Raw genomic sequence first — 25773 nt, forward strand, 5'->3', positions numbered from 1 at the left:
GTTTAAATGTGCAGTTACACCACCCAGACCTCGAGGAGACGATTTTCTGAGCACGCACGCACTACAGAAAGCAGTGCGTTTTTGTGGACGTGGAGTGAAACGCCGGAGACGGGCTCAGTCACGTCTCAGCAGGGAGGCGGAGCCTGCCATCAACGCTGCCGTCAGTACTGGAAGGAGATGACAGTGTTCACCTTGTAGACGTGATACGAGCGGTTCCAGAACACCCTCGTGAAGTAGTTTGTGTAGGGCGAGTAGTTCATCTTTATCTCGTGGCAGAATCGTCTGTGCTTGGAGAAAGAGTAGATCTCTCCTTTGTCATAAACTACCTGAAAATAAAAAAGGACAACGTTGTTCTTTTTAGCTTACCTACACGTTCAACTTCGTTGAGGTGCTTCAACAGCGGCAAACTTGAGGAAGAAGAAAAGTGTTGCATTTCATGGAGATAATTTCAAACCAAGAGAACTCCTGATAGGACAAACTCACATGTCCGTTGGAGATGTCCAGCAGGTCCTTGATCCTGCAGCCCTTACTGAGACTCAGCTCGTTACAAATGGACTCCTCGACGATCACGTAGTTTGTTTTTTGAGAGGTCAAAATCTTGTAGACCTCCTCTGCTGACCTCATGGCATACACCTGGTAGGTCTGCAGGAGGACAAGCAGGAACGTGACATGAGGAAGAAGTACCAGGTTTACTCACATGACAACGATGCTTTCTGGAACAACTTCAAATTTAACGTCAAGAACTTTTCAAGGATGGCGAGGAGTCCAATCTTGCATCCTCGCCTGTATAAGAGCGTGTTTTCAATCATTATTTGAAACATCAAATGTCTCACGTCTTCGCTCCTCCTCAGCAGGTTGATATCTGAGAAAAGCGGTAAACTGGTGACAGTTGAACCACAACACAACTTGACTGTTCCCAGCAGCTGAGGGCTGCCCGCAAACACCGCCGCCGCCGGAGCCTGAGACCTGGAAGACGTGGGGAGACGATACAGACGTTACAAAGACCAGTATTCTCTCAAATCGCGGCGAGTGCTTTTATTGGCCTCAGCCGCGGAGCACACCAGCCTTCATACGAGGCAGGCTGTGACTTTAGAGAAGCCTTTCTGTCTTATCTCCTATTTTCAGGACTCCTTGTTTTCTGATCTCTTCTTCTTTGAAATGAAACCCCCAAAAATGTGGAACATGAGAGCAGCACCGGCTGCTGGCGTACGTATTTATCCCTCTCCCCTGCACCGATCCCTCTACTGTTCCTCCTCAGCTGTTGTGGGACTAATAAAGGAATCTCTTATCATATCTCAGCCACAAAACACAGCAGAGGGGAAACGACTGGAAGCTGCACAACAGTGTGACAAAATCTAAAATAATACACCAAAGAAAAATCGCATTTCTGAGTGGATATCCAAGGAATGCGATGACTCACCTGATCCAGTTAATCAGCTCAACTGTGTCCGGATCATAGAACTCGGGCAGGTCGGACAACTCTGCCAGGACACGGGGGTAGTGCTGGAAGACAGAGGAGAGAAATGCCAGAGAGTTGAAATCTGGTTTAAAATCAAATCGAAAGGCCTCCCACGAGCGCTCAGAAGTCTCACCTCTCTCCACAAACTGAAACCGATGACGGTGGGAACCGCTGTGCTCAGGATCAGAGACTGGAGGGTCAGACAAAGGCAGACCGTCATCACACAGAGATCTTTCTGCATTCTGGAGTCACAGATATGTAATACATGATGGGGGGGGGGGGCTCTTTGTGAGCTCAAAACATATCTGTGAGCCAAAATACACATTTTGGGGGGCGTACTGCTCTAATGGCAGGTCTGAACAGAGCCGCTCACCAGTACAACAGGGTGGATGGACCTGAGTTTGACCCACTTGAACAGAGTCATCCAGAGGTCTGGAGAACACACACCGAATGCTGTAAACATGCAAACGTATGGGGTCCATAAGTACTTCATCCTGCACGAGGAAAGAATCAAATAAAATTCATGTTAAAAACCTTCATCTGCTTCAAAATACAATTCAATTTATTTCTTTTTTTTTTAACTGATCACGTACCCATCAAATAGCATTGTCAGGCCTCCAAAAATCAGCGAGTGAAAAACGTGATAGATGACTTTGGGCTGCTCTCCTATCCGCCCATCCTCCAGCTTCGGCTTGGTCGTCATTGGCTGTCCACTGTGAGGAACAGAAGCCTCAAGTTGTTACCCCTGAATAAAGCACTGGCTGCTGATGAGAAGCCCCAGAGTGAAGAGCCCCCGGCCACCTGAGTCTTCTGTAGATGGTCTGAAAGGTGGACAGCAGGCAGACAGCCAGCACCAGCAAGTAGAAGGGGAGAACTGAGGACTGGGTCAGTTGCAGGAATAAATCCTGACCAGGTGTCTGGAGACTCTCTTGGCACAGGAGGAAGTTTGTGACAAAATCACTGACATAGAAGGAAATACTGTCATTAAAATACAAGAGATACGACAAAACCACCTGAGCACATTGTCTTGTATGGATGCTGCTTCTGTCACGATGTAATCATCCAACACCAAAATAGACTGCATTGTATTTTATATCATGTGATCATATTTGGATTTCAAAGCATTGCCTTGCCCCAAAAATGTACTTTGCCTTTAAGTAAAAATGGTGTCTTCACATCACGGAGATGGTTTTTCCAACCTGCATCGCTCCTTTGTGATGCCCCAGCTACCTACACCCAGTGACTGGTGACTGACGGCTAACAACGGCTCCAGAGCAACAGCAAAGCTGTCTGAAAACACCAGTTTACAGGCTTCCAAGTGCGTCGTCTGGTGTAGTCCATGTCCTCTGTGTTCAGCTGTGACACCTCAGTCATCCACACACGCTTGAATGAAAGAAAAAACGAACACGGTCGCGCTCGTGCTTGATCAGGCTTGTTAACGGGAACGCTGCATCAGAAACGCGAGTGTGAGAATGTTTGTGGATAAATGCTCATCCAGCAGAAAAGAAGACGGAGATCGTACCAAGCGTTGCACCTGAGAGCTTGAACATGGATGTTTTTGTACATCTTTGCGGTTGTTAGCCATCAGTCAGCGTTAGCTTCCCGCTACATACACGTGGCTGACTGTTTCTACATTCGCAAGTCAGGAAGAAGCCACGCAGGAGGGGAAAAACCATCTTTGTGAGCTGAAACTTGCTAGTGAGTACTTGAAAGATCCCTTCATTTTGTCACTTACATTGTTGTGTTGAGTCCAAATTTGACTTCAAGGAACTTCAATATGAATTCACCGTCACTGACAGGTACGAGTTTCTGCAAACAAAAAGATATTGACGTCAAAATATTTCATCTAAAACTGGATTGACGGAAGCTTCCACATCCTGTTTGTGTAGCTTTACCTTGACCAAATAACTGAAAGTGATCCCTGTGGTGAAGACTAAGTGGAAATGCAAGAACAGCTTCATCACTCGGGCAACAAGAGGACCCATCTTCATTTTTTTCTGCAACAGAAAATAGAACTGAGATGCTGGGGCTTTGCATTCAGACCTTAAAAATCCAGGATTCTGACACTGATGTTCTTGGAAGTAGACAAATAAATATGTTCAATAAACCGAGCCACGGTGTGAGGGAGCAGCTAACTCTACCTGGAAGTACCTCACTAGCACTGAGCCAATCAGGAGGCTGAGCAGAGGCGAGCTGAGCAGGGTCGGGTTGTGAAACTGCAACAAGTAGGCGAAGAACAAGGAGCTGAGGTACACCTTGTGAATGTCCGCCATCTGTTCACCCGAGAGACAAAAAGAGTCAAAGACAGAAAAATCTTCAAAGGCAAACAACACTGCAGATGTTTAACCAGCGAAACGTCAGATAATTACACTACAATGTGAATATTAAAAGGCAGAGAGTGTAATTTAGTCCAATGGGATCATGGGAGTTGTTTTCATCATGGTTACACAACCACTGTCGCTGTGACCTGAGTTCTCTGAACAAAATCCAGCATCTGCCTTCCTTTAAAGCTACTTCCTGTTTCCTTTGTGAGTACTTGAAAGATGAAGAATCACTTTAAGTTGGGATTTTTTTTAATAGGTTTTATTGAAATAACAGCCTGATCACCTCGAAGATGCTCAGTGCAACCAGTCTGACCAGCCAGCCAGAATTCAAACACGACCACAGAGGACTGGGTTACCTTGCGAGGTGGCACCAGGTCAAACGAGTCGAGCAAGAACAGACAGAAGCCTTGAATGAAGAGCACGTAGTGGCTGTGTTCCCAGACCAGGAGGAAGGTGAAGGTGGTGGCGCTCATGGTCAGATAGCAGAACATCTAAAGGAGGACCAAGTTATCAGCACGTGTGCGTGAGGTGTTAAATATACAGGCCAGATGAGAGGCCGACCTCAGTGGCGGAGCTGATGTTGTTACACAGGAATCCAGTCAAGGCTGTCACCTGACAGGAGTAGTAGGGCAGAGCCCAGTGGTCCCGCAGAGGGACAGCGTGGTCCACTTTGATTGTGTCCGGTCTGAAGGAGGAACCAGACAAAAAGGAAAACGCCGTTTTTAATGCTTCATCAAGATTTGATTTGTCCAGGTAAGACTTGAACGGGTCATGAGAGGAATGTACCATCCCAAAGGAATATGATGATGAACCTCCTCTTACCTGCCGATAACATACCAGGCCACCGCCAACATGCCAGCCACCCAGGTGCCACTCATCACCCAGCTGCACACAAAGAGGGCTGTGGCGTAGACCGCCTGGAGGCCGAACACCGCACCAACATAGAAGTAGATCGGCTCCACGACATCCTGCAAGCAGAGGAGGAGAAATGGCAGGCGACCATTTAGCATGCTAAGCTAACTAGCAGTCAGCTGGTCTGTGTGGATCTCAGCTCTCGAGCGCAGCGCAGAGGAGAGAAGTGCATCTATCTTCTTGTCTGACTCTGGGGAGGATAGACAAGAATCCAGTTTCCAATCCAATTAAAAAAAAAAAAAAAAAAAAAAAAAGTTCATAATTTTAAGCGAAGAAAGGAAAAAGACAAAGATGAAACTACCTGGCTGCCAGTGACTCTGTATATGAAGCTTGTGATGAGTTCTGGATACAGATACAGGCGCTCCACTGCATTAATGGTTTGACCTGAAACGGTCCTGTTATCAACCATCAACTCATACAACCCTAGAAAACATAGAGCAGCAGTTGATTAGAGCGAGAGGAGGCGATTATGACAGGGTTCTTTGTCCTAAATGAGAATCAAAGTTTGGACCAGTACCAGTTTTAAAAGATGGTGCCGTCAGCATGTGCTTGTAGTAGTAATAGTAAAGCCCGCTGCCTCCCTGGAAGGTCATTTCACGCTCCAACTCCTGTGACACAACAAAAGTGGATCCTAATCTTGTGATCCATCAAGTTGAAGCCCAACACCCCCACCAGACACCCACCTGCCTGGATGAAAACCAGAACCTCCTGTCATGATAGGTAGAGAGGTACGCAGCATAGAGCATTCCGCACGCAACCGCCGCCACACAGCCGAAGAACACCCTCACCAGGCGCTGCAGAAAACCTGCCGAGGAGCACAAGAGGTCACATGCCACTGACGGAACCCTGTACTGTGCTGGTGTGTTCACTGTTAGAGCAGAACTACGCCTTCATAAACTCCTCTTGAGCAGAGACATGCCGGTGCTATGCAGCATGACACCTACTCTTTAGTGAGATCAGGATCTGTGAGGATGCCAGTCTTTAGACCGATGCACCACAAAGTCTATGTCTCTGCCCTCCTACTTCCTAGTCAGCGCTCTTACCTCTGCCCAAGATGGAACGCAGGGAACTGATCTGAGCCCCGGAGGAGTGCAGACGAATTACCGTGCTTCTACTTTTACAGCCCAGCCGAAAAGAATCGACTTGATAAGCAACATTAGTCTGATGAGGCAGGCAAAATGATAGTAATGTGTCAATGCCCACTCTGGAAAATTTCCAACAATAAAATGTCAGCATGTGCAGTAATTCAGAGGGCGACTGGCAAAACGTGAGTTATTTGACTTCCTTCTCTGTCGGCAAGTTAAAACCAGGTCAAAGAGCCATGATGAGACATGGCACCACTGCAGGGAGAGGCGGCTACACAACCCTAAACACACGAGGAGATCCATTTCGAGGTTGTACACTTGAGAGGGCTGCACAATTAAAATGAAACAATTGCAATTTGTGTGAAGGCCAATGTTTGTTGAAGGCTAAATAGGACACCGCGTCAAATGGAGGATTGTGGTGCTGCTCATCGATGTTCAGCCTGCAGCATCATAGCCAAAGACATCTGTGGAAGATCTGCATCCCAACTGACCCCAACAACAACAACAACAACAAAAAATACAATTTTGAACTTGTTTTTTCAGGAGTGTGCAGCCTCAGGAACTACTCATCGGCGGATATGCAAGTTTAGGAATCAGAATCATTGGGAGAAAGTAAGAGCTGCACGTTAGCAGTGACCCTGAGCTCGCTAACAGCGCATGACCTTACTTGTCTGGCTCCTGGGTCCACTGACAGGCGACTCGGGTTTGCTGGGTTCTTCTTCTTTACGGTTTTCTTTTTCACCGTCATCCTCCGGTTGCTCCTCTTCAGCCTCTGGTTTCTCCGGCTCCTTCACGTCTGTTCGGGAGATGGAAAAACGTTTTGTCTTTTTTTCCAGCTACTGGACGCTCATACTTCTTGGGGAAAGTTAGCTGATGCACCAGATGGCTAACTTCATTCTAGCCAATCACATTACTCAATTTAGCAAACTGCTAACTAAGCCAAACTTACCTGAGGTCTGTATTTCAGGCTCATTTGGAAGCTCGTCATCTTCCTCGTCTGCCCCCAGAGTTTCTGTTTTCCGAGATCTTAACCCGATCATGACGAGATGAAACGAACCCAGGCGCAGTTGTGGGGAGGAGGCTGCAGCATGCTAGCTAACGAGGGGCAGCTAAACCAGCTCAACACTTCATGGCGAAGAAAAGTGAACGAGTGCCAAGCCCAAGATTGGCGTCTCTCCTCTCTGCTCTTGGCCTCCTCGAGGGCTTCTCGCCCACCAGCAGCTGCACAGCAGCGGTGGTCGGCGTGATGTTGGCGGGAGGACTCGGCTGGGCACCGCTCCTGGGCTGTGACCGGCGGACAGACCCGGCGGAAGTTGTGCGTGTAGAAACACGCGAAGAAGAGCCAGGACCGAGAGCGTCGGCTGCGATGCCCAAACTTTTATAGATCAACGTAGGACAAATAAAGTTACACTTCGCGTCGGTTCCCTGTATGTTATTATCCCGGAGACGTATTTACGGATTAAATTAGTTTGTGTCCGTTCTTCTGCCTGAATGTGCTTCCTTTCTGCGTCAAAGCCAATGTACATTTCTGGAACTAGTTGAGTAATTAAGAGGAAACTTCTAATGTATTTTTTCCCCCCTTTTTTTAACCTACTGGTTTAAAGAGTAATGCATTAATACTGATAGGTTCATATTTGTTATTAACTCTTAGAGAGGTGGGTCAAACTAAGGTATTTTTTTCGCGTTTCTGTGGACTCTTCCAGAACATGAGAATGGTTGATGCTGAAACATCTAATCATGTTCAATCAAAATGGCTCCATTATGTTTGGAAAAGGTTGAACGTTTAATAAAAGTACAATTTTGTTCAGGACTTTCAGGGACACATAAATTAATATTGCACTTCTTAATTAGACAATCGATTCACAAGTGCTGCCAATTAAAGAAAGGCTTCTTCCTTAGACGCTGGTCTCCTGGTAACCGCCTCACACCTGTCAAACCTGTCCGCATTATGAAGCAAGGCTTCAGGTATAATTTGAGCCTGTCAAAAGCCTTGGAAGGTGCTACAATGCAAGCCTGAAGGATAGAGACCAGGTGAAACAACTGTGCAAGGACATCAATGCTGGCCTGCGGTCTATTGACCACACCCAACTCCCCGGGAAGCTGAAAACTTGGTGCTTCCAGTTTGGTTTGCGCCCTCGGGCGTTGTGGCCCCTGGCGGTGTATGAGGTCCCCATCTCTACTGTAGAGAGGCTGGAAAAAGGAGTCACAACTTACATCAAAAAGCAGCTTGGAGTTCCACGCTGCCTCACCACCGTAGGCATCTACGGAGATGGTGTCCTCAAGCTACCCCTTACCAGCCTCTCAGAGGAGTTCAAGTGTGCAAAAACGTGACTGCAGATGACACTGAAGGAATCGAAAGACCTAGTGGTGAGGGAAAATGCACCTAATCTCACTACTGGGCGCAAATGGAGACCAACAACAGCAGTGGAGGAGGCAATATCAGCTCTGAAACATGCTGACATCGTGGGCAATGTTCAGCAAGGAAGAGGAGGCCTTGGTCGAACAACTGGCCGCACTTCCTGGAGAAATGCCACTGCCCCAGCACGGAGGAAGATGGTAGTGGAGGAAGTGCGCCGTCAGGAGGAGGCAGCAAGATGGGTCAAGGCAGTCTCCCTTGGCAAACAGGGGCAGTGGACACGGTGGGAAAATGTCGAGAGGAGAAGTTTGACCTGGAAAGACGTGTGGGCCATGGAGGTAAGGAGGGTGAGCTTTGTCATCAGAGCCACCTACGATGTCCTTCCAACACCAGCCAACCTCCAAGCGAAGATCCTGCGTGTGCCCTTTGCTCCAGGCCAGCTTCCCTCCGACATATTCTCACAGGTTGCAAGACCAGCCTCACCCAAGGGGGTTACACTTAGCCACAACCAAGTGCTAAAAAGCCTTGCAGCCACACTGGACGGAAAGCGATCCAGTGTTAACGCCTTACCACCACCGTCAGTAGCTCACCCTTCGTGGACAACTGCCTTTGTCCCTGAAGCGGCTCCAGCTACCAGAAGCACCATCACGCCACCAGAGAGAGGGCAGCTATGTTGAGCAGGTGACTGGAAGCTGCAAGCAGATATTGGCAACCAGCTGGTGCTTCCTCCAGAGATTGCCACCACCACCTTGAGGCCTGACCTGGTGCTTTGGTCCCCTTCTTTGAAGAAGGTTTACATGATCGAGCAAACTGTGCCCTGGGAGGACTCCGTGGATGAGGCACATGAACGAAAACATCTGCGCTATGCTGAGCTAGCTGCTGAAGCACAACAGCGCGGCTGGAACACGGAAGTCCGCCCAGTGGAGGTTGGATGCAGAGGCTTCGTGGGAACATCAGTTACCAAACTGCTGAGGGACACTGGGATCAGAGGCCAGAGTCAGCGTGTAGCCATCAAAACTGCATGAGAGGTAGCAGAGAGAAGCAGCCAGTGGCTCTGGATGAAGAGGAAAGATCCCTGTTGGGCCCCCAAGTAGCAAAGCAGGAGGTATGTGGTCAGCTTAGGCTTGACTCAGGGATCAGGACACCCCTGCCATGCATAGTCCCATGAGAGGTCTGCCATGGGACCACTCTCATGACTAACTGGGCATGGGACGCAAGCTCGGGTCTGATCAGCCTGTAGCTGGCCACCTCTGGTGAGGGTGTATAGTGTGAATGGCCGAAACACCCCATGAGCCAGAGGAGCACTACTGAGGATGCGTCCCGAAATTTCAACAGTCCCGTTTCCTCTATTTTTTTTCTCCGTATCATTCGGCAACAACAAATCCACCAGCTCTTAATGTGCTTGCACCAGGATAACAACATCTCATCCTGTCTTTTTGAAACTGAGTCTCCTAACCCAACCTGAGACGACGTAAACAGGCTTTTCTGCCGTCCTCTCAGGCCGTCCTGTATAAATGGACATATCTGGGATCAGTTTCATAGTAAACCAATTTAATTCATTAAAGGTAACACATTGCATTTTCACTGTAACATGCCGAGGGTACAAATAACTCCTTTGCAAACATAAATCACTGTGCAACATCACCGTGTGTTGTCCTCTTAAAAACGATAAAACAATCAATGCAAAAATGAGACACAAATAATCATTAAAAAAAACAACAACATGTTTAACATGTTCATGTGCACATTAATTTAATGTCTGGTCCCAAACACATAAAATAAACTTGCGAACAAAAAAAATTTGAACACATATATTAACTTCTCAATAAAACACTGATGAAAGGTAAGTGTGATGTTTAGGAGGCGTCTCTCCAAATGCTCAAACCACCGGGGGTTCCTGGACTTCTGTGACCCGGTCCCCATGTTAACAGCTGCATGTCTGAATCACCTGCTTCTTCCTCTCCTGACTCCTCAGAGCCCTCCGCCGCTTTGTCAATCCGTGTTTCTGCATCGGAGGAGGAGTGTGACGTCAGTCTCGGAGCTTCCATCACGGCGTCATCACGTTCTCATAATCAGTACCTGTTACGGTTCTGTCCAGCTTCTTTAAAATCGCACCGGTGCAGTATGATTTTGAGCATTTTGGTCACTTGAGGGTGATTCGCTGCTTCCAGTAGGGACCCATCCTTTAAAGCAGTGCAAGACAAATCTGAAAACACATGAATGAAACATGAATGTCTGACTCAGATGAACAGTGGTGCCTGGCCACACATGAGGAAACATCTGTCCGACCAGCTTGGAATACTTGTTTATCTGACATAGCGTTTTGCTACATAGCTTCGAGGAACAAGCCAACCCTTTTTGTAAATGCTCTTCATGTCCACCTTCCCCGGAGCAAGACAGGAAGCAAGACACCCTTCTCTCTCTCTCTCTCTCTCTCTCTCTCCTTTGTGTGTGTATTACAGAGATGAGGCCCAGAGACCAGCTGACCCACGAGTTAGCTGAGAACAACGAATGGTTGTGGATGGGAAGTGTTAGCATCCCCCCCCATCAAAAGTCATCCAACAGATCAGGTTAAGGATCTCGGGTTTGTTCAAAGATGGTCATCTTCCTCCTCTCTGACACCTGCAGCCCTGTGTCGTCACAGAAGCTGCGCTTACGATCGTCAAGAGAAGGGTTTCTGGCCGAAACGTCAATGAGGCCTTGGAGCTGCTGCTCCCTGCGCTTTTGTCAGGGAAGAAGTTCCAACTATAAAATAGGACGTTCTGGCAATTCCAAATTATTTCACCGTTCACGGTAAACACAACTGTGGTTCTACTACTGCAGGCAAAGACTGCTTATGAGAAAAGGGTCTTTGGTGACGGTTTCTGCAAACGCCTCCGCGCGCCGCCAGTCACCACGCTGAGCTAACAAGTCTCAGCTCCGTGCGGCACAAGGGGGAGAAAAGGCTGGTCTCCATCCTCTCGTCTGACTCTGAGGAGGATGAAAAAAAAAGAGCGGCTCTCCTTTCTTAGACTTATCATGGCAGTCGCAGGGACTGGACCAGCAAACCTCCCGTCTCAAGCTCCCTCCTCTGACCTTACGATGGCACTCCGCTGCGTCGCAGGGTGCAGCCCTCTTCCTCTGTGTCTGAGCCGCCTTTCTCAAGTTTTTTTTTTGTCTTGATGGATGTTTCAAACATGCGTAATGGAGGCTTCGTCACCTAAACTGTCACAACAAATAATATCTATCTGACAATTCAGCAGCACAGATTTAGGAACATCTCCCTCCTTAAAAAGCGATCAAAAGTTTCCTGTTTCGTGTGTCGTAGAAGCAGCACTTCACTAAGTGATAACTCATGTTTGTCTTTAGTTTTTTTCTTCCATTGATTACTGAGTGGAGCTGCAGAAACCCTGATTAATCGATGAAACCAGGTTTTAGGGCTCGGTGTAACATTTTCCTCGCTGCTGCAGCAACATACCTCGAGAAACAGTTGTCTTTTTTGTTGCCTTTGTGGTTCCCTTTTTTGTTTTTCTCTGCTCCTGAAGGAGGATCACCAACGGCACGTCGTCGTCGTCGTCGTCATCATCGTTCGAGCTGTTGTCTGGGGATGAAGAGTCTTTGAAAAGCCACCAGGTTAATGAACCACAGCGCTCTAACCAAGATCCTGCCTCCATTCCTTCCTAGCCCCTCGTGTCTGCGGCCCTGCCTACCTACCTCTCACTTGGGTTTTCTTTTTGTCTGCGTATTTTCGTTTTTTCGCAGGCTTTGCCTTCCTTTTTTTTGCCAGCGGTGTATACTCAGAGCTCTCACTGGAAGTCTCCGCTTGGTCAACTGGAACCGACAAAAAAGAAAAATTCAGTATGTTTTTCATGGTGGACTGCAAGAGGATTTTTGATGAGTTTTGCATTCACCCCTTTTGTGTGCAGCATTCCTCTTGGATTTCATGACTGGATTTGAGTCTTTAGACGGCGCTCTCTGGTGTCGGGACTTCATTTTTTTGGCAACTTCACTCAGGGGCTCATCGTCTGAACTTTCATCATCCTGTGCTTCTGCAAGTGAAGGAAACCAAGAATTAGGGCCGTATAATAAAATCTCTACAAAAATGTGCTGCAATAGGGGTTTCACAATATTAGGTGTATCATCCATCCATCCATTTTCTGCTGCTTATCCTGTTGAGGGTGGTGGGGGTGGGGCCTATCCCAGCAGCCTTCCCCCTGGACAGGTCACCAGTCCATGGCAGGGCCAGCACTTATAGACAGACAACCATTGGCTCTCCCAGCCACGCCTACGGTCAATTTAGAGTCTGGATTAACCTGGTCCCCTCTTGATGTCTCTGGACTGTGGAGGAAGCTGGAGTACCAGAGAGAACCCAGCAGGAACAGGGAGAACATGGAGACTCACACAGAAAGACCCCGTGCTCCAGACGGGGCTCCACCCACAACCTTCTTGATGGGGGGCCACCGTGAGGACCACTGCTCCACCGGGCCGCCCCGGGTATATTACGGTAATTATATTTCACATGATGTCATAGCAGTGACACAACAACGAACAGACACTACCATTTTGGATGCGTTATGCCAGCTACATTTAAAGTGCTGAGCGACAATGCACAACTGTGTGACTTAGAAAATGTTCTAATTTGACTTTGAATGAACTCATTTTGACTAAATTTCTCTGCTGATTCATCAACTTAATGTGATGAATCAATTATGTAGGCTGAATTTTTCAGTCAGTTTTGTCCAGTCTTGAGGTCTGACTCATATTGTACTGTAACTTATCATATTTTGGCATATGTTTACTCACCTTTCTTATGCGTATCAGTAGATTTTTGAGGCGCTGAGATCGGCTTCTTTGCGTCTTTAGAGGGCACTTTGGTTATTTCGTCTGTTTTCGAGTTGAAACAAAGGTCAAAAGTTTAGAAGTTTTAGAATCCACTTTGGCAAAATCACATCAGAAAACCAGTTTGTCAGGACTGGCTGGAGCGCGACGATGGAAGCACCTGTATTCTTCCTGTTTGTGCCATTCGATGTGGATGATTTGTTTTCTTCTTCCTCGGAGTTCTGAGATCGTGAAGGTGTTTTCTTCTTCGGCCGCGGCTCTTCATCAGAGGCATCAGTAGCTACGACATCAGCATGAATAATGTAGAAACTTCTTGAAAAAGGTTTCAGAATAACAATATTAATACGTATTTTTTATGTTAAAACTCATTTCTTAATGTTTAGTAAAAGGAAAAAAAAGTCAAACTGACTTAGTAAAAGGTGTGACATATGCAGATTTGTTTTACATCTGTTCTCACATTTATCCTTTTCTGAATTCGTGTTAGAGATGGCAGTCGAGCTGTGCACATCTTTACGTGATCGTTTCTTCTTGCTTGGGCATTTGGTCAGGAGTTTTACCAGCGGTACGTCGTCATCAGAGCTGGTGCTGTCCTGACCTGACAAGACAGAGGCAAAAATGGGATAATTAGACTACGTTCCCATTTTAAATCTGGTCAGGTAAAACAGTCATAAATCTTCAGCAGATAAGTAGTTAAATAGTAGTTAGAATAGTTCGTTAAATACAAATCTGATACGTGACAGTTTTTATTGTGTCTTCGCATGTGAATGTAGGAATGGAGAGGGAGTTATTAAAGGCATTCCGTTAAGGACATTTCACATTTTTATGAGATCAAGTTTAACAGTTGCTGATAAGTAAATGAATAAGTAAATGAGGTTCGAATGATTCCAACACTTGCAGGAGTATCAGCTTATCGATTGGAGGAGGTACCTACGTCTTGTCTTTGGTAAAAGAGGAGATCCTCCTTTAAATGTAATTTCCCTTAACTGGCAAAAATGTAAAATACTCAAGTACAACTGTTGTGGTTGACCAGAGCTGCGTGAACCAGCATCTGCACTTCTGAACCCACACCCATCACGAGGGCCAACATTATCAAATACACATCTAAGAGTTGGAGACAGAGCCCAATTGAAGTACAACACATTTGTGGCTCAGACACACACAAAAAAATGCTTCTTTGGTTTATGAATGACATTTAAGTCACCGTTTAAAAGGAAAGAAAAAAGTAAAGAATGTAACCTCGTGGGCAGAGTATGAACTTCAAGTCCACCCTTTTGAACTTATATTTATCTCTACATTACACATTTTTTTTGAAGATAATGGTCAAGACATTTCATTTCGTACATACTATGTAATGTACCGCTCCAAAGCAAATTCAGTTTTTTGTAAATAAGAGAATAATCACCAATAAAAGGACAGACAACTAACAAGACCAGTAATTCCTCCGAGTAGCAACTTGTTTCTGAGAATTTACTATTGACACCGGTGTCTAAGTTTCCAGCACGGCGCATTACTAACTTATTACTAGAAATAATAACATTAATGTATGAATTATGCCCCAAAATGTCCTTTATAAGTGTGCTGAACAGTAGAACCTCTCTCACCTTTGGGTCTTTCAAACACGCTAACAGGCGTCTCTTACTGTACATTTGTAAGCTAGCTGTTAGCCAAGAGACGTTCAGAAATATGAAGCTTTGCACTGCAAAAATTAGGGTGACGTCAGGAGCCAACTACCTGGAGAATCATGTACAGCTTTGTCAGCGCGGTCCATTTTGTTGGTCATGATAAGCAAAGTCGTCGTAAATGATCCCTGGTATGAACGCAGATCCTCATCCAAGTCGTACCAAGATCTTCTGCTGTTGGCGTTAGCTTGTTCCAACGTGAGCTTTGCTCGCGAGGTTTTTTTTTTTATTATTATTTATTTATTTATTTATTTTAGCTGCGTGATGTCATCACATGTGGGTTCGTCAGTTTAAAGTTACAAATACTACGCTATTACAAGATTTAAAGTTTATTTTTTAAAACAAAACCCCCAAAAAAGGATTCAGCAATTTTCGCCAGACTTGGATGTGTAGAGACGCCACTCTACGTTCATTTCATTGTGAGGTTCCTTTTCTTCTTCGTGTGTTTATTATCGGGTGGCACCCAACGTTGAAAGGGCGCGACTGCCATCCATCATGCTGGAGCGGAGCCCCGAGGAGAGCGAGAGGAAAGGCAGAAATATAAGAATAAAATGAAGCAGCGGGTGGGTGGGGCAGCAGGAGCTGCTCTTGTGCCAGTTTCTTTTAAAAACGCAATGACGTGGATTTCTCTTCATCAACACTGAATGCATTCTTAATAAAAAAAGAAAAAAAAGAATACTCCCTCCCCACACGTCCTCTGTTGATATTCTGGCTTCAGCCTCTCACTCACCAAAGGATGTTTCCCTCATAAATGCCTCGTTCAGTTTAATCCTGTACGTCCTAAACTCTCTCCCCCTTATTTTCCTTTTCCTTTGCTTCTTTTGGTGAAGGCGGTTGACGGTTGATGGCGTTTCACACATGACATCACAAATATTAGAATAAACTAAAATGTTACCAAAACCTTAATTTATTCAAAGAAACATAATTGCCCTAAATACTGTAGGCATCCAATGTAAAGGAATTTTTTTTTTTTTTTTTTTTAAAGCAGGCTTGGAAAAGTTTTGGGAAAATAAAGCCAGAAAATGATGGAAAAGTCATGAAAAAAAAATGGTCTCACAATACAAAATTACAATATGAGAGTATTTGTGGGCTCAGCGGAGAAAAATAATTATGTTTGTGCAGTCAAATCACATAGCATGTCATTAATTTTAGTAAATTACAAGAAGATACACAGAAATCCATGTCAAAATTAACACTTCCATGTGGAAAAAAGATGCGTCGGAGGGTTTGTTCCAGAAAACACCAACATTACTGGGGACCGTGGGATGAAATGTTCTTGCTGGGATTATTTTTAATCACTTAATCAGTTACTCAAAGATATTAATAAGCCAACTGATTTATCAGCATCTCATCTCAGCTCTAGTATTTCTGTGCTGGCATCAATCTATAAATGACAACTGGAAAAAAGCCAAATACTCACCTCGAGGATAAATGACCAATTATGGCAGTTTGTAGCTCAATTTATTACACACATACAAGATAAATACTCAGCACTGTAATGCGTGACAGATAATCTGGACGTGATGATCCAGACCTACATGGACAATTAGTCATTAGTCAAAATAAGACAGCGACGACACTGCTGTGCTGTTGCACGACCCCAAGTATCTGCTCAGGAACGAACACGAGACAAAGATGGAGGATTTTCTTTGGTCCTCCTTTGGTTGGTTGTGTTACTTTCTTTGACGTTCTTCAGGTCACATGTCATCATCTTGAGTACTGATCGCATCCCTGAGAAGGAGAGGGTGGGGCAGTCCGGCGTCTTTCTCGTCTTACAGGGAATCAAACACCTCACAAACATTTACTCGTCATTTCATCTCTCGTCGTTTTAAGTCAAATAACTAATAAATCAAAAGTGCTACCGCAGAAGTTCTCCCGCTATGAATCTAACCTTTCACCCACCATCTGTACCAACACAGTAACCACAGAATATTAAACATCAGTAAGTGATTCAAATATCACTGCAATGCAAATCGAGATTCAATGATATTCAGTTTAACCAATGTTTCATGCATCCGATTTGCTCACAGTTACGTTTTTATCACAGAAGTACAACACTCGTTAAACTCAGAACTAATTAATCATCCCGCCTCAGCACAGTGGGCCCGAGCAGAGCTGCACAGGTGTTGGCTAGTATTCACGTCCTGCTTGCTACAATTCGTGTTTCTCCATCTTCTCGCTAACAATATTTCTTTCTGACATAAATAGAAACCGCTTGAACTTTAAATGCTCTCCATAATCAAGAGCGAGGCCCGTCTCAACTCCGCCCAGTGGAAAGAACTCAGTGTCGCCTGGCTGATCAAAGACATCACAGCTCAGTGAGACGTCCTCTGATCCAGGCCTCACAGTCTCGGTGCTTTTAACAGTCTGTTGCATCGCGGACGCCTGCGTGTCCATGCTGGTGTGATTGAGTGATCTGGACCTGACAGAGTTCACATCGCCGCGATCTTGCTGGCCTCCCGGACTCCGCTCAGGTAGGCTCCCGTCACCGTCTGAGGGAAGTGTCGGTTGGTCGCCTTGTAAAAACAAACCATAACTGAGTGGGAGAAGACGTTTTGTTTTGCCTCTCAAGTTATCAGAAGTAGGAGATGTTAAGCTGACAAAGGTATTTGATACTTTGTGACTCCAGTGTGCAGTAAGAGCCAGCCACGTATATTTACGATGAGGCTGATTGCAACTGACGACCAGTAAAACCGTCCAAAAAAACGTCTGTTTAGAAACTCTCAAGCACAAAGTGCTTCATCCGGTGCAATCCTCATCTTCTTTATCCAGCTGAATGCAAAGTAATTGACAAACGCTTTGATTTGAGCGGAAAACAAACGAACATTCAGGTTTGGTGCTGCTTCTGCATTCTGTGGTTACAAAGAAGTAACGCAGCAGGGAAAACGTATTCGTGAGCTCAGAACGTATCTGTGAGTGCGTGAACGCAAAAATACGCTTGGGTGAAGTGTTGCTTTAAGGAAAACTATCAGAAAATAGCATGAACCTTTAAGAGAGCGTCGTTACCTCGCCAGCGAAGAAGAGCTTTGCCTGCACGTCCTCTGCGAGGATGTCGTAGGCCTCTCCGCTGCCTCCCACTTTCACAAAGCTGTAGGACATCTGGGACCACATGTCTTTGCTCCAGTGTGTGACGAAGGAATGCAGCGGCTCTGGGACCTCCTGTCAAAGATGGGAAATAACATCAGTTATCAGAAACACACACACACACACACACACACACACACACACACACCACATGAATAGAACAAACTTTATTGATTCCAGAGGAAAATTTTGACACCACAGTTCGCTCACATAAAGCAATCAATAAGTATGAATTTTAAGAATAAACTAACGATCAAATACAAATATGGTAAAATGGCTCATGTAAACATGTACCTTAACATGTACCTTAATATGAACATCTGCATACGGTCAGTCAGTAGTTTTAGTCACTGTCCATGTTTCTGTTTTAATATCTGTGCGTTTGATGACGTTTCATCGACCGCTCTCATTGCGTCATCAGATTCCAGCACGGCTGCCACGACAGAGCTAAACTAGCGCTTTTACTTCTACGTCAAACTCAGCCACTCCCGCTCGCCACTGATCGGTCCAGCTAAAAATGTACCGTCACCTGCTCCTTGAAAAGTTCCCGCAGCACCTTCATGCACTCGTCCACCACCTCCTTGTCCTCCATGTCCTGGACAGCAGGTACAGCATCACCAGTGATTACAGACATGAGGACAGCCTGCTTCCCCTAAATAAAAGGAAAACAAAAAACACAAAAACATTATCCAGAAGCCCACACAGCTGCCAGGTACATCAAGATGTGCAGACGATCATGGAACCGCTTCACGTGTGTGCATCTTTCTGTGGTACTGATGGGTTTTACATCTCCAGACTTCTCCAAGTGTCGTTTCTATCAGCAGAGAATTTGATCGTTGGCTGTAAGAGTTTGTCAGCTCCTGAGATTTGTAGGTAAAAACAGAGAAACAAACCTGAGGATTCATGTCATAGAAGACACTGAACATGCCTCTCTTGTCAGGACTCGGAGGGATGTGACCAAAGTAGTCGGCTCCTTGGATTTTGTTGTCCCAGAACCTGTAGGGGAACTGAAGGGCAATCTGCAGGAGGGATTAAAAACATCCAGTTGGGTGACAAGGAAGAAAAACTCAATCCCAGATGTAAATCTACCAGTGTCAGGCTGATACTCCGACCATCTCCCACACGTGAGAGACACACTGAGTCATTAAAACTGTGAAACAAAACAAAGACTGTGACCAAAAAGGACATTCAACTCAAGGACGTGACATTTTAGATTCTTCAGTGTAACGAACTTTGAAACTTTTGGCACAAATACCAAAAATGTTGGGCTACTTAGTTATATTTGTCTAATGAGCTACATTCAAGGATTCAAGCCACAAGCTTTTGGATCAGAACGTCTGAGAAACATTCAGTCAGACATGTCCAGACTTTAACCGTCCATCTTGACATATTTGGTCCCACCGTCTTTACCTTCTCTATGATACCTGCTCCCAGACTGTGGATCGCTTTCAGCTTCCTCTCTGGGAGTGGAGGGTTGAACTGAATCAAGTTCTTCTGAAGTAACGTCAGCGGGACTGTCACGAGAACCTGAAAGGAGGATCCAGAGGAAAAACACGACAACAACAACACATCACAATCGAAGTTCAAGAGCCTAAAATGTGAGAAGTTGGATATCTCCAGAGGTAATGATGATGATGGAACAGTTCAAATGAACTGATATGGGAACTGAAAATTTGATATCAAAATGAAAATGTCTTCCATTTAGTTCGGAACAAAGGATGTCGCTTAATACAGCAGAACCTAAGGGCAGAAGTCGATCATATCTTAACTCGATTCACAAAAACAATCATTTTTTAAGTTGTTTTTCCAAAAAAAAAAAAAACAATTTTTAATTAAAAGACGAGACAAAGAATCATCAGCTCGGATCAGCCCAAATTTACTTGGACATCATTTTGATCCGTTCACTGCCGTTAAAACCCAACAAAATCCAAGTCTGAAGTGGCAGTCGCTCTCAAATCTCAAGTTTTGATTTTGATATTTGGGGTCACGATTTGAGTTAAAAACAAGTCACCAGTTCAGCAGATCTGATTCCATTTCAAGCCCCTTCTCCCATTTAACTTTGAGAAACATTTTCATAGCTGTGAAAGCCAAAAAAAGAACATGCAATGAAAGTTTAAATTGATGTTGGAGATGCTGCTGCACACCACTGCTGTACAATGAAGATTAGGATTATATTATAAAAAAAAGTACATGTCGTTGGTGACAGAAATGTTTTATTTTATCAACCAAATTTAGCCTCTTTATCAGCTGCTCAGACATTTTCACCTTCTTCGCTGTCCACTGGGACCCGCTGGATGAAGTAACCTTAACAACGTCACCTGAGTAGTCAATGGCCTGAACCTAAAAGAAAAAAAGAAGAAAAAAAAAATCCAAAAGCTAAATGAAATGCAGCCGAGTAGATGTATGTGTGTACACATGATAGACATTCGTGGACAAACTTGAATTGTTACCGGACAACTTGTGCGGATGTCGAGGCCCTCGGCCAGCTTGTGAAGTAAAGCACAGTAGCCCTTAGTGAGTAAAGTGTGGTCTCCTGAGAACTGGGCGAAAAATTCGTTGTGGTCCCAGGATCTCGCCGAAACCTACAAACAAACAAACAAACAAACAAGTACACTCAAGGACATTTCCATCACACTGAAAACTTCAAGATCTGCAGGGTGTGAGCGCCACTCTCAGACCTGGTTTAGAGTACTTCCACAGGCATACTCCAAGTTACTGAGATGAAACTGAAGCACTTTTTCCTCCAGATCACTAAACTGGATGCCCGACTCTTGAAGAAAGTTCTTCTTAACTTCTTGGACTTTTTCTGTGAACAAAATAAATAAAGAAATAATACAAAAATAAAAATCACAAGACAGAGTGGGAGTTATGCGTTACTGAAGTGATTCGCAGGATTTCTGGATATAATTGACTCCATCTTTTGAGTAAAAAGCAGAACTACTACATCCTGGTTGTTTGCCTCCATGATGTGAAGCTGCAAGGATAACCTTGAACTTTGACCCCTACATTTTTTTCATTCCACCCACACGTCCCAGAGAACACTGGAGGCAAATCTGAAGAAATTCACGAGACATCATTACAATAAAGGGACAATCAGCCAGCCCAACCCGGCGTGAAGCCAATAGAGGGCGCCGTTCACTACCTCCCAGTGGCGTGTCCTGATTCTGAGACTTGTCCTTCCTCCACTCTGACACCACATCCAGGATGGCGTTGAAGTGAAAGTCCATACGCTTGTCGATGGCCGGGTCAGTAACCTGCCCCCCCTCCTGAAACAGGTCACACCGCTCCCCCAGTTTGTGCATCTTGATGCCCATCTGCAGCAGAAGAGTGTGAGGATGATTTAGAGGAAAAGCACTCGTGCGAGCGTCACATTTTTCCATACTTGTCTTTATTTTAGAACAAAGCATTTCCTCACCTGCTCACACATCAGGGCGATGGGGTTGTTGATGCAGCCATTGACGATCTGAGCTCCTCGACCCACCGTGACACCCAGAGACGTGTCATCCCACACACGGCCTCCGATTCTCTCCCTGGCTTCAAGCACCACCACCTGGGAACCAGCGCAGGTTGGAAATGAGATGAAATGAGAAGGTCTGGAGAGATGCATGATGGGAACCGAAGGCGCTTTCACACCTGAAAGTCCAGATCTGGTTAGTTTAGGTTTGCAAGTTTGTGAAGAAAAGGAGTTTGCATGGTGTTCCTACATAATTGTGTCATCACATACGTAGGCTGGTTTGTAGGTGGGTGCGCCTCAGGGGTTTGTCAATTCCGCTGACCCTTTACATTTTAACAGAGAAAACTGAATAAACACTTAAACGTATTAATTTATCTCCTCCTGTCTCCATGTGATACCATAACACTTTGAGTTCTCTTCCTATTTTCATTTTTAATTGTTGAAGCAAACTATAACCAGCCTCAAATGATTTGGTCTGAGCCATCTAGGAAAAAACCCACAACAGGTTTTCATATTACAAATGAGACCACATCACCTCTGCGGCTCGGACTGAACTTTGACCCGAGGCAAACTTTCACAAGGATGAACTGAACAGAGCTAAAGATCCGAGCTGAAGAAAATCTGTGTGAAAGCACCCCAACACAAGTCGCAGGCTTTTACCTGAGTGCCGAAGTTCTGCAGCTGCCGCGCAGCAGCCAGCCCTGAAGGTCCCGCCCCAATGATGATCACGTTCTTCTGAAAGTGTCAAAATGTGGGATTCTGAATAAATAATTTATATAATATATAACGTATTTGTTGCTGCTTGCTGTTGAATTGTTAGTGATCAAATGAATGTGAGGACACGCACAGAGTGATATCTTTCAGGGAGAAGAGGCTGCTTCACTGACAGCACCCCCGTGTTGATCAGACCCTTCCTGGTCATGAAGTGCAGCACCCGCTCCATCTCCTGCACACAGCGCACACGCACCAGCCCCCGCACAATTATGTGCAGCGCACATTTCTGGGAAGTCAGCACCTCCTGTTGAAAAAGAGAAATTTTATTCACTATTTCTATTACTTCCTGAGTCGTGGAATCATAATCAGAATTCTTCTTTTTTTTTTTTTTTTTTAAGTATAGAATAAAAAAATTTCACGAACGGAATGTACCTTGCAGTTCCTGTGCCAGGAGGCTAGAATCAGGTTGCGCAGGGCCAAGTACATGGTTGGATCGCGGGAGAATTCTGGAAACTCATAAAGCTCATCAAGCTCCATCATGTCTGGCCTCACGCACAGAGCCTTGCCACACTCATTCGGCTGGTAGAAGGGCTGAAAGTACGGACACAGACCTGCAACTGAGGGACACCAATATCAATAAGTAGGTTTGTTATTTCCTCCCAACACAAGCAGGAACTCTCAGAATAACAAACCGGGTCTACTTGCTCATGCGTTTCTCCTGGTCACAGACTTACTCTGAGGCTGGACTGCTCTGCAGTGGTCGGCCCTCAGCTCACTCACGCTGCTGGGAGAGCCTGATGGGCTCATTCCTACACAGTCGGGATAGTAAGCAGCCAGGAATGGACTGGCAGGACTGTCTTTGAACAACGGCGGCAAAATCAGCATTGAATGCCACCAGTTGTCCGACACCTCGGCCACTCTCTGGGAGAATCAAAGAGCATGAAGCGGATGCAGCGCAGAGCCATGGCTGAGTCATACATGCTGGGTTTTTCCATTTTAAATCCCACAAGCACACTTACCAAGTCCTCTGGCTGGGAGCACTGGTCTGGTCCCTCACTCTGGAAATAAACAAACATGATAAACATGAGAAAATATCTAAAACCACATGTCGATTCACTTCCTATTTCCTGTTTACTTTGATGTTGTTGAACTTCATTCCACAGCGATACGTCGCTGCCAGGGAGGTGGTGAGTTGGATCTCCTTTGTCAGCTGGCGCCACTTCCTACAGTCCGGTTTGGTACACTGAACCTGTGACGTCAAAATTAACATAACTGTGACACAAAGAACTAACAGTACATTTTCTGTCCTTTCAACTGGAAACAGAAAAGCTGTCAGTTCTTACCCAGAAGGGGAGCTGCTGATCAGCCATGAAAGCTTTGAGACTGGGCTCACTTTTCCCGTTACTTGTCCACAATTTCTTCCACGAAGCAAAAGTCTCATAGCCGTCTTTGTGACTGGCATTGGGAAAGAGTATCATATTTATATTCGTTTCTTTTGAGGAAAAGAAACAAGCATTTGAACATTGTGAAGTGGCTGATCAGCACACGATCGGTACCAGCCGTGGAACAGGTGCTGAGCATGCGCAACAACTATTTCACAAATGTATTCATCTGTTTTTCTACAAATTAATTCCCCATTTATTTAAGGTTGTTAGCTTTCATCTTGTAAACAGAGTCAGAGACATCGTGGTTCGGTCCAGCACAGGCAGACAGTGTGGCATTGTCCCCGAGCCCTTAGCCAGAGCCAACTGCTGGTTGTAAAACTGAATTATGGGCAAAAAAAGTTAGCCAACAGCTAACATTGCATTATCTGTGATTCAAAGATAGTATTCTAACAGCTGATATCGTTGAAATGTTGCTTATTTTGTCCCCATATTTCACCTTTTACATTCAGCCGAAACAAATGACAAGCAATCACACTTTATAACTTGCTACAGTAATTTCAAGACTAAATCTCAAAAATCACATGCTAGCCATTAGCCAGCACCCACAGGTACATCTGACACAGTTCTCTGAAATGTTTTACCTTCGGTAGTAGTGATCAAAACATTCGTTGCAAAAATGTTCACCACATGACAAATGATACCAGCGAGAGGTGTATCCGTTTTTAGCACATCTGAGAAGAGAAAACAGATTAAAGCCAATAAAGATCATCACATCCATTCAAGGCAAACTGGGTTAATAAGGCCTGAATAATTAAAGATGTGATTTCAATTGTCTACCTTTCAGATGCACTTGCAAAACAAACAGGATACGTAGCAGAGCATCCAGCCTTCTCACACTTCCTGTACTTCTTCTCTGAGAGGTCATCTTCTTCCTCCGTGTCAGTGGCTTTTCGTTTGCTCTACAATGACGATCGTCATCACAAACGCAACCACAACCACGACAACATCTTTGATGATATCTGAATTAAATCATATTTCCACTTAAGTTACAGTCGTACAGGTCAGGCCCACGTCTCGGGTTTCATGCTACCAAAATTCGTGATGTTTTCCCTTCCAAATTTAAGACTGAAAAGTAAAGGGTAGTACAGATTTTGTATGACGTGAGTTCAGAAAGGTTTGAAATACCAGGGGAAAATTAGGGTTTCAGCAGTACGCTTCTTATTGCCATTGATCAGATTGTCTGACATGATTTCATGTGGATAGATAGATAGATAGATAGATGGATAGATAGATAGATAGATAGATGATAGATAGATGGATAGATAGATGATAGATAGATAGATGATAGATGATAGATGATAGATAGATAGATAGATAGATAGATAGATGGATAGATAGATGGATAGATGAAGGGCTTCAGAATTGTTTTTACATAAAAAATGTTGAGCTAGATGAAGCAGCAGTGCAAACGTTTTGCAGTTAGGCAGGTATTATGGAGGATAAATGACAGGAAACTGTACTGAAATCCCAAAGAATCATTTGAGGTCAGGTAAAAACACCATCAACTTTACAGAAGTTATTTAATAGGAAGCTATGAATGACTTTGCAATAAAATAATAGAGTATTTCATGGTTTCTATGTGGTGCATGTAGATAATTTGTTAACTGGCACCGCACCCCCAACAATCCATAAAAAAACACCTCAAAGTGAATCTCATAAAGACAAAATCAGTAACATATAAAGATAAAATTGGCAGATCTTTGGGGTAGAACCTAGGGGAACCCCAAGGAGGTGGGGGCTCATGGTTAAGAGATTTAAGAAGGCGTGGGAAGGCGGAGCAGGAGTAGTTTACCTGTCCAGGTGGTGGGTTGTTGGTCCGCTTCACTCGGACATTAATCTGCCTTCCAGAGGAGCGCAGAGTCTGGCTGTCCCCCGGAGGCTCCCCTGAGCTCCGTTTCTTGGCTCGTCGAGCACCAGAGGCATTCCCAGAGTAGTCTGCACATCAGTGACATGACATGTTCATCAGACGACCGTGCAGTGCAGCTCAGTTCACACGGGCCTTTGTACTGCCCGATGAATCATTATGACGGATGTCGTCATGAAATGTTTTCACCATCGGGAAATAAATATAAAAAGGCAAATGAGGGACGGGCGGGTGAGTAAGCAGGTCAAGAGAGTGAAAATACGGCAATTAAACAGAGCAGCAAGAGCTTTCAACCAGCCATGTAATGTCAGCCTGTCACATTTAGCATGTAGCAAACAGCATTAGCACGCTATGAACACTCACCAGCGTCCGACAGCATTATAGACTGCGAATTTTCTCTGATACCGCGGATTTGTAGACGTTTAGGTTCGCTCTGCGGTGGGTTTGACAGGTTAAACTGCTCTCCCTTTTATTGTTGTGGGGGGAATCAATGCGCTGTTGTTGCCAGAATACCACTTCCGGTCTTGAAACGGGCGTTTCGTTTAATGTGAAGTTTGAGCTATGCTGCTCTCCGTACTA

The 25773-nt window shown here is 45.1% G+C and overlaps 3 protein-coding genes across 4 annotated transcripts; all 3 read right to left on the reverse strand.

The window, feature by feature from the left end:
• Positions 1 to 161: 161 nt before the first annotated feature.
• On the reverse strand, positions 162 to 7175 carry LOC147240381 (putative C-mannosyltransferase DPY19L4). The gene is made up of 19 exons (XM_086194255.1): positions 6730 to 7175; positions 6448 to 6576; positions 5379 to 5500; positions 5213 to 5303; positions 4997 to 5118; positions 4606 to 4751; positions 4345 to 4468; positions 4140 to 4274; positions 3601 to 3732; positions 3355 to 3456; positions 3195 to 3268; positions 2261 to 2419; positions 2053 to 2172; positions 1833 to 1953; positions 1593 to 1649; positions 1421 to 1503; positions 834 to 966; positions 484 to 642; positions 162 to 326 (listed from the first exon to the last, which is right to left on the reverse strand). Exons 1-19 carry the CDS (start codon positions 6818 to 6820, stop codon positions 162 to 164), a joined length of 2265 nt encoding a protein of 754 aa, XP_086050381.1. The 5' UTR covers positions 6821 to 7175.
• Positions 7176 to 9683: 2508 nt separating this feature from the next.
• LOC147240382 (uncharacterized) lies at positions 9684 to 15058 on the reverse strand. Of its 2 annotated transcripts, none has more exons than XM_086192997.1 (9): positions 14686 to 15058; positions 13412 to 13549; positions 13115 to 13234; positions 12919 to 12999; positions 12027 to 12164; positions 11830 to 11946; positions 11594 to 11716; positions 10216 to 10342; positions 9684 to 10141 (listed from the first exon to the last, which is right to left on the reverse strand). In XM_086192997.1, the coding sequence occupies exons 1-9, from the start codon at positions 14732 to 14734 to the stop codon at positions 10129 to 10131; spliced, it is 906 nt and encodes a 301-aa protein (XP_086049123.1). In that variant the 5' UTR covers positions 14735 to 15058; the 3' UTR covers positions 9684 to 10128. The 2 variants fall into 2 exon arrangements, with proteins under 2 accessions (XP_086049123.1, XP_086049122.1); XM_086192996.1 differs by having other exon boundaries at positions 9686 to 10141; positions 11594 to 11731; positions 14686 to 15055.
• A 1003-nt stretch (positions 15059 to 16061) lies between these two features.
• Positions 16062 to 25744, reverse strand: kdm1b (lysine demethylase 1B). Its single transcript, XM_086192994.1, has 21 exons — positions 25558 to 25744; positions 25123 to 25265; positions 24108 to 24229; positions 23912 to 24001; positions 23229 to 23340; positions 23021 to 23134; positions 22905 to 22943; positions 22620 to 22806; positions 22318 to 22502; positions 22019 to 22189; positions 21832 to 21906; positions 21133 to 21267; positions 20860 to 21031; positions 20396 to 20523; positions 20168 to 20299; positions 19983 to 20057; positions 19128 to 19244; positions 18611 to 18736; positions 18247 to 18369; positions 17640 to 17792; positions 16062 to 17149 (listed from the first exon to the last, which is right to left on the reverse strand). The coding sequence occupies exons 1-21, from the start codon at positions 25571 to 25573 to the stop codon at positions 17066 to 17068; spliced, it is 2499 nt and encodes an 832-aa protein (XP_086049120.1). The 5' UTR covers positions 25574 to 25744; the 3' UTR covers positions 16062 to 17065.
• Between the last annotated feature and the right edge of the window lie 29 nt (positions 25745 to 25773).

This window comes from Aulostomus chinensis, chromosome 22 (assembly GCF_037954235.1).
Source record: "Aulostomus chinensis isolate RoL2024-O1b breed Wild chromosome 22, RoL_Achi_v1.0, whole genome shotgun sequence".
Classification (NCBI taxonomy): Eukaryota; Metazoa; Chordata; class Actinopteri; order Syngnathiformes; family Aulostomidae; genus Aulostomus; species Aulostomus chinensis.